Here is a 10,467-nt window from a genome sequence, read left to right as displayed (position 1 = left end):
GCAGCTGAACTGGGAGGTCTCTGAGGTCCCACGCTGCCGAAGTTGGAGAACCACCTCAGATCAGCCCTTCTAGAAGGTTCCAGGGCCCCGTGGAGGTGGTTTGAGGGTGAGAAAGTGCAGAGCACAATGAGAGGTAGAGCTGATCTACAGACCTCAGGCCTGGAGAAGAGGGCAGGCTGTCCTAAAGGGGACCTCTTCCTCTATCTGCCTTCCCTTGGCTAAGAGACCAGCCTTCAGGCATCGGTCATTGTTTTAGAAGTTGTATTTGGTTTGTTTTCTGAAGCAAGTTCACATGGGAGACAAATGTCTTTGGTTATTTTAACCATTGTAAAGCTGAATGAAGCACATAACTGTGATCCCAGCACTGGGGAAACTGAGGCAGAAAGATCATATATTCAAAGGCCTAACCAGATCCAGCATAAAACCAAACCAAACCAAACCAATTATAGCCTTTTTTATTTTGGTCCTTGGTAGTAGCCTCCAGGAGAACCTGCCTCATATGTGTGCTAGGAATGGATCACATGGACCTCTGGACAATCATGCTAAGCCTGTCCTGCTAGCCTTAGTGCATAGACGGGGAACTCACGCTTTGGTTGAACATGTCTGTCTCATGCCGCAGCTGTGTGTACTGGCACAGATGTTGTCGGATCATCTCCACCCTCTCCACCTCCAGCCGCTCCAGCTCCTACAGAGGAAGAAGAGAAGACCAGAGGCCCCTGAGCACATCCCACCAGGCAGGTGTCAGGCCGCCGTGTATTCTATGCACAAGGCCCTGCCTGTGGATCCCCAACCTAGATGACCCTCTGGGTTCTCCTGAAGAAACAGTCAATCCTCAGGGTGACTATGAGGGTCATAAGAGTGTCTCTCCTGGCTCTACGTGGAACTCTGCACATGCAGAGTCCCTGAGTACGCTCACTAGGACTCAAAAGAACGGATCTACGGTTGTCCCTATTGGCCCAAAGCATCATGGAACAACACGTAAGCTGGGATCGGTGATGCTCTCCAGCGGACGAGGGAGCAACAGGGTGTGTGCTGGAGCTTCCAGCCCCTCAGGCTCTCTGGCTTCTACCCGCTCCTAGTGCTGAGGGGAAAAGAAGACCAGGCAGGGAGCAAAGCAGGCTGGGAATGTGCTAGCATTGTCAGAGGGGAGTGGAGAGGCTTGTTGGTGGTGGGGTTCTAGCTGGTTCCGTGACTTTAGGGGATTAGGCTGTTATTCTGTGGGTAACTAGGTCACGGCCCAGGTGATTAACCTGGAAGGGAGGTAAAGAGGGGGGCTTAATTAGAAGATTAATGGAGGAGAGGAAAAGCAGGGCACTGACCCTGAAGGAGGCTGCTAATCTTCCTAGGTGGGCTAGCACCTGGAGAAGGTAGCTGGTTAGCAGAAGGGAAGGGGTGGCACCAGACACTGGGATGGTAGCATGGACAATGGCCATGATGCTGCCACCTTCTCCCACTTGTTTCAAGTACCAGCCATGCACTAGGGAGGTCTGACCAACAAGGAGAGACAACTGACCCTTTAAAAGGAACATACGGGCTAGCATGCAGGGTCTGTACCATGGTCTTCCATCACAGCCCCTCTAGAGCTCCCCAGTCTTCCCGTTCATGTGTCTCCTAGGGACCCCTCTATCAAGGACCTGAAGTTCTGAGTGTGTGTGTGTGTGTGTGTGTGTGTGTGTATGCGTGTTTGTATGTGTGTGAGTGCATGTGTGTAAGCGTGTGTATGTGTGTGTTTGTGTGTGTATGTGTGTGTGAGTATGTGTGTGTTTGTGTGTGTATGCGTGTTTGTATGTGTGTTTGTATGTGTGTGTGTGTGTGTGTGTGTGTGTGTGTGTGTGTGTGTGTGTGTTGGGGAGAGAGCGTCCACTTTCCACTGCTTCTCTGTTTTTTGCAGCAGGGCTGTGGCTCACTGAGATGAGGACATTCCTGGTGAATCCTGACCCCCAGTGAACAGACAAAGGAGAACTGGGCAAGACCAGGCCCTTGCTGAGTTCCCAGAGCAGGGGGCTCTAGAGCAGGAGTTTGTATCTGTGGGCAGGTACAGAATGAGGGCTGGACTCCAGGGCTGAGAGAGATCTAATGTCCATCTTCACTCTAACCACCAGTCCATCCTCCCATGACCGCTGCGCACTGCCCAGGGCTGCTTGGGCACCAGCCTCTTTACCATCTGCTCACACATCTGCTCACATACCAATGTGGTCGTCACCATCTCTTCAAACCACTTGGACTGGGCCTGGTTGTAGAGGTCCACGCAGCGCATGAGGTCATCGCCTGGGAAAAGCCAATAGCCACCATCATGCCCTGTTACATGCCACCCTGTCTCCACTATGGCTGCCCTCCTCTGCCCGTGCCCATGGTAATGTCTGTTCCTCTCCCAGAGTCACGGTGGTCATTGCAAAGTCGGGAGTGAAGGGGGAAGAAGAGAAGAAGGGAGTGGATGAAAGAAGGGGGCAGACCACAGGGGACGAGCCACAGAGTGCCCATCTGAACTCCATGGCAGACCCCAAGAATTCAGGCAGGGGGCTTCTCATGAAGAGACTACACTTGACTCTCGGTGCCACGGTGCACATCTGTAATCTCAGCATTTGGGAGCCTGAGACATTAGGACTGCAAGTTCCAGGTCAGGATGGGTAACTTAGGGATGTGTAGCTCAGTGGTAAGAATGCCTTCCTAGTGAATGCGAGGCCCAGGTAGAATCCCCAATATCTTCTCTCTCCCCAAAGAGAGAAGTTTGCAAGTCGTGTGCGTGTGTGTGTGTGTGTGTGTGTGTGTGTGTGTGTGTGTGTGAGAGAGAGAGAGAGAGAGGGGGGGGGGGGAGGAGAGAGAGAGAGAGAAGGGACAGACAGCATTCGGAATCCCAACACAACATCCTGTGGTCGGGGCTCATTCACTGCCCAGTACTGGTACAAAGCTGAGCACTAGAGCAGATGAGTGGGAGCCTGGGGAAACTGAGTCAGGCTGAACCAGAGGAAAGCGTTCATGCAGCATTCTGTTTTATAACAGCAATCTGAACACACAGCCACTACAGCTCCACGGCTAACATACTAATTTCTTTAATGACGTGTATCTCAAACGTTTTTTAAAATTAGAACAAAATCGAACTATGAGGTGATTACAAAATATTAGTAAGGATGCTGGCACCCCAGAGCCTTGCTACATGAAGCATGGTTGGTGCACCAATGGCATCAGGTGACCCTGGGGACTCGTGACAGGTGCAGGGCTTCAGGATGTGCCCCAGACCTGCTGAACCCGAAGCCAACTTTCCCCCAGACCTGTGGTGAGGGATGTGTCAGAGGAGCAGACACGTAAGTGTTCTGCACTGTGAAAATGTGGCTCTGGTGAGAACGGAGCACCATGGTCTCTGCTCACGCTGGGAGAAGCCTGTGAGCCAAGTGACTCACTCTAATAAATCAACAGGCAATTCTAGGAATTCTCCGAGTTGAATCCAGTCATTTGAAGAGATTGACAGTCATTCCTTTGACAATACTCTTACTCATGTGCCTTCTGGTGGGAAAGTGGAGGAAAACAGGGAGACGCGTCCATATAACTCAAGAACAGCTCAGCATCCTCATGCCCCGACCACAGATAGACCACGAGTCCTGTGCTTTGGGAACAGCTGTGCTAAGTGTTCTCTTCATTTTGTTCCTGGTCAAGGCCAATGATTACCCCTTCAGTTCAAGGAGCATTAGCTAGAGGGAAGCGCATTGATACATCTCTGTCCCTTAACTTCCACCATGACATCACTTGCTCTAGAATGGGGCCTGCATGCTGCCCTCTGAGCATACACTGTGGGGCTCCTGGTGCCCTACAAATCCATCCTGATTTTGAGAACATGTTTCAGGACTATCTGCAGCACCAGAAAGTGGTGGGGGGAAGGCTGCTGCCTTCCTGTGGCAGCCCAAGACACGGAGACTGGACCCTTCCTCAAGGTGCCAGCTGAGAGAGCGGATTCTGGAACCAGAATGCCAGGGCTGCCTCGATCCACCATTATAAGCTGCATGACTCTGGGTGTGCCACCTAATCTGCCCACGCCTCAGTATTTTCATCATGAAACAAGGTATGGCATTGTAGCTTTAAAGAGTCATCGTAGCTGAGCAGTGATGGCGCACGCCTTTAACCCCCAGCGCTGGGGAGGTCGAAGCCGTGGATCTCTATGAGTTCCAGGACAGCCTGGTCTGCAGAATGAGTTCCTGGACAGCCAAGGTCACACATAGAAACCCTGTCTCAAAAAACAAAACAAAACAACAACAAAAGTCATCTCGAAGAGGAGCTGATAAGTGCCAAGTGCTTGGAACAGAGACTAGACAGACAGCAAGATACTCCTCATGGCAGAGCCCCTGAGAATCTGGACACCTTTCCTCTCAGTAGCATTGTGAGAGATAGAGAAGGAGAGGAAAAGGACCAGAAGGGAAGACATGTCAGTGCCTCCTTCCAGGTGGAGGCCTCCCCAGGTCAGCCCTCCTCAAACCCAGAGAGAACGACGCCATACAGAGAACCGCTGCAGAAGCCAGGCAAGGCAAAACAAAAGCAAGCAAGCAAACAAAGAAACACAAAACCTTCTTTCTTTTTCTTCAAAGAACAAAAGTAAATGACAAATGATAACCATGGAAAAATACTTGCAATTTGAATGACCAGGGGTGACTCTCCCTAACACATACCTAACCTGTCAATCGGTCACTAAGAATGACACACAGCATTCAACAGGGATTTGAGTTCCTCATCATGTGTGTGTGTGTGTGTGTGTGTGTGTGTGTGTATGTGTGTTAAAATAATTCATGAGTGTATTTTCAGAATGTTCAACCCTCTTATAGAGAATTTCAAAGTAATATATATATATATATATATATATATATATATATATATATATATATATATATTGCCAGCACATCAGTGGTTTCAAGTTTGATAATAGGCAATAGTAATAAGCATTCAAGGAAGAGGTAGTCATAGGTGTTAGCCGTGGAACCCTCTCTGGAAAGCAATTTGGAAATATCTGTCAAAATGAATCAAACCTTCTGACCCAGCATCTTCATTTCCTCCATGGGAGGATCTACTCTTACATATGCAGAGAGCTGCAGTTCCAATAACAAACACAGTATCTCTGGTTCTGGGCAAACACTCAGAAATAATCTCAAAGTCCTAAAATCTATTAAAGGAAATGATGGAATAAATTTGGATACAATCATGGGGCTGGAGCTGCAGCCCAGTGGGAATGTACTTGTCCAGTATGTGTGAGGCCCTGAGATTCCTCACAGGCTGCACAATAAAACACAGCAATAAAAATCAAAGTGTCTGATGTACATGACTGGATGTATAAAGAGGTTTAGAGGGAGCAAGATGGGAGCTATTTCTAAGACATATTAATTGCAAAGCAAGATCAAAGATAGGGTATAATATAATCCAATTTATATGAATTCAGAGACTTATTTGGGGATTATATCTGGTGAATAGCATACTCTTAAGCACTGATGAAAACATTTGCTGTATACTGCTGTGTCTATATAGTTTTGTTTTTTAATTTAATGAATTAATTTGAATATATGTCTTCCCTCTTTGGATCCCCTCTCTATTTATAATAAACATATCAGGAATTTATAAAAATGTTTCTGGACAGGATGTGTCATTATGTGTCTAATTTTTGTCAACTTATTTCAATCCCACTTTATTTTATACCATACAAGGTGGATACTTCATTCTAGAATGATACAAATTGCAGCAGGTTCGTCAGAAATCACGAGACTTGGCATCCTTGAGAAAGTTGTTTTCTAGACTCTGAGGCCCTATCTTCCTGTCTTGTGTAGCAGCTAATTGTTACCACTAGGTGGCAGCAGAAACCGGCTTCCTGGAACAATATGGGCAAATTCTGAACTATGGATGCTTTTAAGACTGAATACTGCTGGCTTCGGTCCTCAGGGCAGGAGCTCACTTCCACAGCATAACTAACTCCCCGGGGAGGTGGAGCATTTGGATGGGTGGGTTGGCAGTTGCATTCTTCAAACAGAGACAGGGCCCTGAGTTCTTGGTGCATGGAAGAATCTGTCAATCTCTCTAGACCTAGATCCAGGGCTTGGAAAAACCCAAAGGCCATGGAAGGAATAGGATGAGCTGGGCAGCCTTCACTGCTACCTTGGAGTAGCTTGCCTGCTTCCTTTCCCTTCCCTTGAGATCCCTGGACATGGGCAGGGAGGAGACACAAGGGATACTTCAAGGGGGGAGATGAGAAGGACCATGCCACAGGAATGGGAGCCTGACAAGAAGAGTTGCCCCTCCCCTGGGCTGGTACTGCTAGGACACCGCTGGGCTCACCAGCCTGAGTGGACTTCCGCCGCGCCTTCTTGATGTCCTCCTCGGTCTTGTTGCTCAGCTTGATCTCCAGCTGCTGGGTCTTCATCTCCAGGTCCTTCTGCCTCTCTGTGAGGGCTTTGCGGGCCTGCGGGTGGGGGGTGGGTGGGAGGTGGGGAGTGTGGTGAGGGGAGACAGCCAAGCCCAGAGAAGCTGTTCATAAAGCCGCAGCCAGCCTTCAGGGTCCTGCCACCCACCTACCCGTGCTCATCCTACCTGCTTGTGTGGATGATGGCACCCTGGCACAAAGGAACCAGAGGGCTAGCCCCTAGCTGGGGTTTTCTTACCCCCCCCCCCCTTCCAGCCACACCTGCACGTGACCTGTCAGTCTCTGAGGCTACGCTGCCTCCAGAACATGTGCCTGTACTGTGAGCCTAAAGCCGCTGTCTCTGAGGCTGGAGATAATGGCTCAGTGGTTCAAGACACCTGTTCTTGCGGGTGGCCCAGGGTTTGATTCCTAGTGCCCACTTGGTGGCTCACAATTATCCATGACTGCAGTTCCAGGGGAGTCAATGCCCTCTTCTAACTTCCAAGGGCACCAGGCAAGTGGTGGTGCTCAGACATATATTTGAGCAAAACACTCATACATATGAATAAATATAATTAATAAAGATTAAAAATAAACCCCACTGTCTCTCAAGAGTTGGAAGGGACCATAAAGTTTACCTGAGTTACCTGAGCTAACAGTGCACAACAGGTTGTGGGTACCAATTTACTTATCTCACAGCCTCAGCCCTTACTGTGCCTCCATCACCACCACCACCACCACCACCACCACCACCACCACCACCACCACCACCATCACCATCATCACCACCACCATCACCACCATCATCATCACCATCATCATCACCATCATCATCACCATCATCATCACCACCACCATCATCACCACCATCATCATCATCAGCACCATCATCATCACCATCATCATCATCACCATCACCACCACCATCATCACCATCCTCCTCCTCCTCATCATCATCAGCAGCACCATCATCATCATCACCACCATCATCATCCACTCTCAGCCTTTGGTGGAGATGTAGCCACACCTTGGGTACCTGCAGTGGTTTGCCACTCCTGTTCTAGAGGACACCCAATCAGGCCACTGGGGAGACTGTCTGTTCCTCCAGGGCCGGCCACCAGCAGCCCTGCCTCCTGTGGGATGACCACCCACAGAAAGGTGATTCTTTTCACACCTGGGAGGGGACACTAGTCCAGGGAGCACCTGAAGATGAGGCCCAGATGCAGTAGCCATGTGAGCAGCTGCGGCACATCTGACTTGGTGTCCACAGAAATAGGGGTTGCCTTGTCCCATGTGGCCATTACAACTCCCATTTCACCCTCAGCTTCTCCTTGCTCCCACTCGCCCTTGGGAGAGTCATCCAAGTGTCCTGGGGTAGCAACTCCTGCCTGCCACATGGATAGGTGGGAGTTCCTTGGCTTTGCCCTACCACTCCAGCACACAAGGACAAAGGTTTCTGCTGTGACACCAACATCTGGTTTCTGTCCTCCAAGCACCCCCAGCTGTTCACCAGCGAGGTACCCTGGCCTCTCACCTTCTCCACTGAGGCATAGCGGCTGGCCAGCTGCTTCCGGAGGTCAGCGATGTGGTGGTCACACTTTTTCATGTCCTTCTTGAAGTTCTCTCGGAAGTTCATCAGTGGTTTCTCCACCTCGCTGTGGAGCTGTGGAGGAGGATGGAGAAGGAGGAGGGCAGAGAAGGCGTGCTCAGCACCAAGTTACAGCTGTGTTAGGGTGTGAGCAAGACCTCCCACCCTCTCATAGAAGCCAGCCCCTGGGGCAGTGGTCTGGATGGCTAGACCATCCAGAGAAGGCTAAAGAGATGAGCATCTTCATCAGCTCTCTGCACTGGCCACCTTAGGTCCTAGGCAGCATAGCCATGTGCTAAATGGGTAGCCAAGAACTTTCCAGTTACTGCATTAGCTCACTCCTTCCTTTTCTGTGCCCTATAACAGCTTCTCCTCTTTCCAACATCTTGTCTTTTGACACTTGGTGGCTTGCAGTACGTACACTGTGCAGTGACTGAGTCACACTAAGGAACCTCGCATGGGTACCCTCACTTGGGTTTCACAATATATGGTTGTCTAGCATAGCTTCGTTTGGGCATCCTCTTCTCCTGCCCTCTTCAAATTGGGAGTCTTTGGGGGCCGGACCACATCCCCTGCCTGTGTCCTCAGGCACTTAGCAGAGTGACTGTTGTGTGAAGCTTGGCAGATGACTGGAAAGGCTGTCAATCACTGAGGTGATCTGAGATCATTTGTACTTATGGATCACGTGCTTCATGCCCAGAGTACAAAGATGACCGGGACCTGGTCAGACCTCCAGGAAACGGTGGCAGGGGCTGTCGGGAGGCCCTTTGGGAATGCACCTTTGGGAATGCACCAGGACAACTGTCCTGAGAAGCACTGAGGGGAGCAGGCGCACTTCCTGTCCCCACCCCAGTCTACTGTCCTCATGTTCCTTCTGAGGGCCCAAGGAAGAGTCCTCTGCAGCGAGAAGAGCTGGTGGCATCTGGTTTTAAAGCACCCTCCCTCTTTCCCACTGCGCATCACACTTTCTTAAGATGTCGTTTAAGATATTTGTTTTGATTATAAGCATGGTGTGTTTATTTTTGCAAGAATGGGGATCAATAAGCCCAAAACTGGTCAGCCAAGAGGGCAGCCTAGCGCTCTCCTGTGCCCCATACCCAACCTCCTGGAGATGAGCAGCCCCTGCCCAGACTCAGCCTTCTATAACTCCAGTGGGCCAGTGCCTTGGAGACCCTCAGCATGACGCTCCCTCTGTCCCATTGGTGTCTGTGGCTGGCCAGCTCTGCCTCCCAAACAGATGACTTCCAGCTCTGGGGTTCTGGAGACTTTCTTGTCTCCCCTTGCTTAGGTTTTTGTGACACTGTTTTTTTTCTGGAGATTACCCAAGACTTGGGTGTTCTTATTGTAACCTCCAGCTTCTTAAGCTGTGGGTTGCGCCCCCTAACGGGGACACAAAATTGAATGTGGGTCTTATGCAAACTTGGCAACCGTGCAAGGTTTATGAACATGCAACAACCGCAAGTTAATTTGAAATCAGACGTGCGGTGAACCCAAGCTGTCTGTGTCACATGACGTGACTTCATAGCAGTCTTGGCTCAACAAATACATGGCACTTTGCACTGCACATGCCTGTCACACCACACACCACCAACAGACACTGCCCCAATTGTCTCAGCTGAGATTCAAGGCTGTTGCTATGAAGTGCAGTGCTTTTACTCCATGCACCAAGTTTTCTGTTCCAGGGATTTGAACTCACGTCCTCATGATTGTGTGTTACCGAGTGCTTTACCCACTGAGCTATTTCTCCCGCTCATATATTAAGGACTTCTTAAAACCAGTATTTTTTCCTTCAGAACTTTGGTTTGGTGTCTTCTTCAGATTCATTCTTAGCTCTGAAGCCTTTGCTCCCAGCAGGGCAACAGTGATCTTTCTTGAAAGTGTTTCTGGGGAATATGTTGCCAGTCAGGCCTGTACTAGATGTGCTGGACTATGGAGGCTGACTGGTGGGGGGCATGGCTCCCCCAACCCCTTCTTTTCAAATCACCCGTCAGAAGAGAAGAAGAATTCCAAGTTGGAAATTATTTCAGTGACTGTCTGGTCTGGGCATTCCCAAGTGGCAAGTGACTAGCTGTGAAATCAACTTGGTGGGTCAGGACCAGGGTTTTTGAGATAATAAGAGCCAACTTGGGGAGAAAAAAATGTCAGGGTGTATTTTAGGCAGAATAAAAGTAGAGTGTTAGAAGCGTCTGCGTTGGCTACACACGTGTGTCTCGGAGTGGGTATGGGGGTGGGTACGCACATGTGCTTGGTGATCATGTGAAATGCCTCCTGGGGTCATAGTCAGGCCAGATTAAAGCCATAGACCCACGAAGCTTGTTAGTGACAGTGCTGGGCTCACATTCTCCCCCTCCACTCCCACCCCGGTGCCCTCAGATCTGCTGTGCACATGCCCCTACTGCATGGTCAGGTTTCCTTCCATCAGCAGGAACGTGTCTATTCTCCCCTCTTTCACGGGGCCGGTTCTAACTGCCTTCCAATGGAGCGAGCTCATTTCTTGAGATTGCTGTTGCTA

The 10,467-nt window shown here is 49.9% G+C and overlaps 1 protein-coding gene across 17 annotated transcripts in view; it reads right to left on the bottom strand.

The window, feature by feature from the left end:
* Positions 1–10,467, bottom strand: part of Gas7 (growth arrest specific 7) — a 244,088-nt gene that overhangs the window by 5,546 nt on the left and 228,075 nt on the right. For all 17 annotated transcript variants that reach the window (XM_015992369.3, XM_015992375.3, XM_042282231.2 and 14 more), the window contains 4 exons: positions 7,902–8,030; positions 6,304–6,427; positions 2,189–2,268; positions 587–685 (listed from right to left, as the gene is read on the bottom strand). In XM_015992369.3, the coding sequence (XP_015847855.1) occupies positions 587–685; positions 2,189–2,268; positions 6,304–6,427; positions 7,902–8,030 (432 nt within the window). The remainder of the gene's footprint in view (positions 1–586; positions 686–2,188; positions 2,269–6,303; positions 6,428–7,901; positions 8,031–10,467) is intronic.

This window comes from Peromyscus maniculatus, chromosome 8 (genome assembly GCF_049852395.1).
Source record: "Peromyscus maniculatus bairdii isolate BWxNUB_F1_BW_parent chromosome 8, HU_Pman_BW_mat_3.1, whole genome shotgun sequence".
Taxonomy (NCBI): Eukaryota; Metazoa; Chordata; class Mammalia; order Rodentia; family Cricetidae; genus Peromyscus; species Peromyscus maniculatus.
This window is presented reverse-complemented; position numbering and strand designations above follow the sequence as displayed.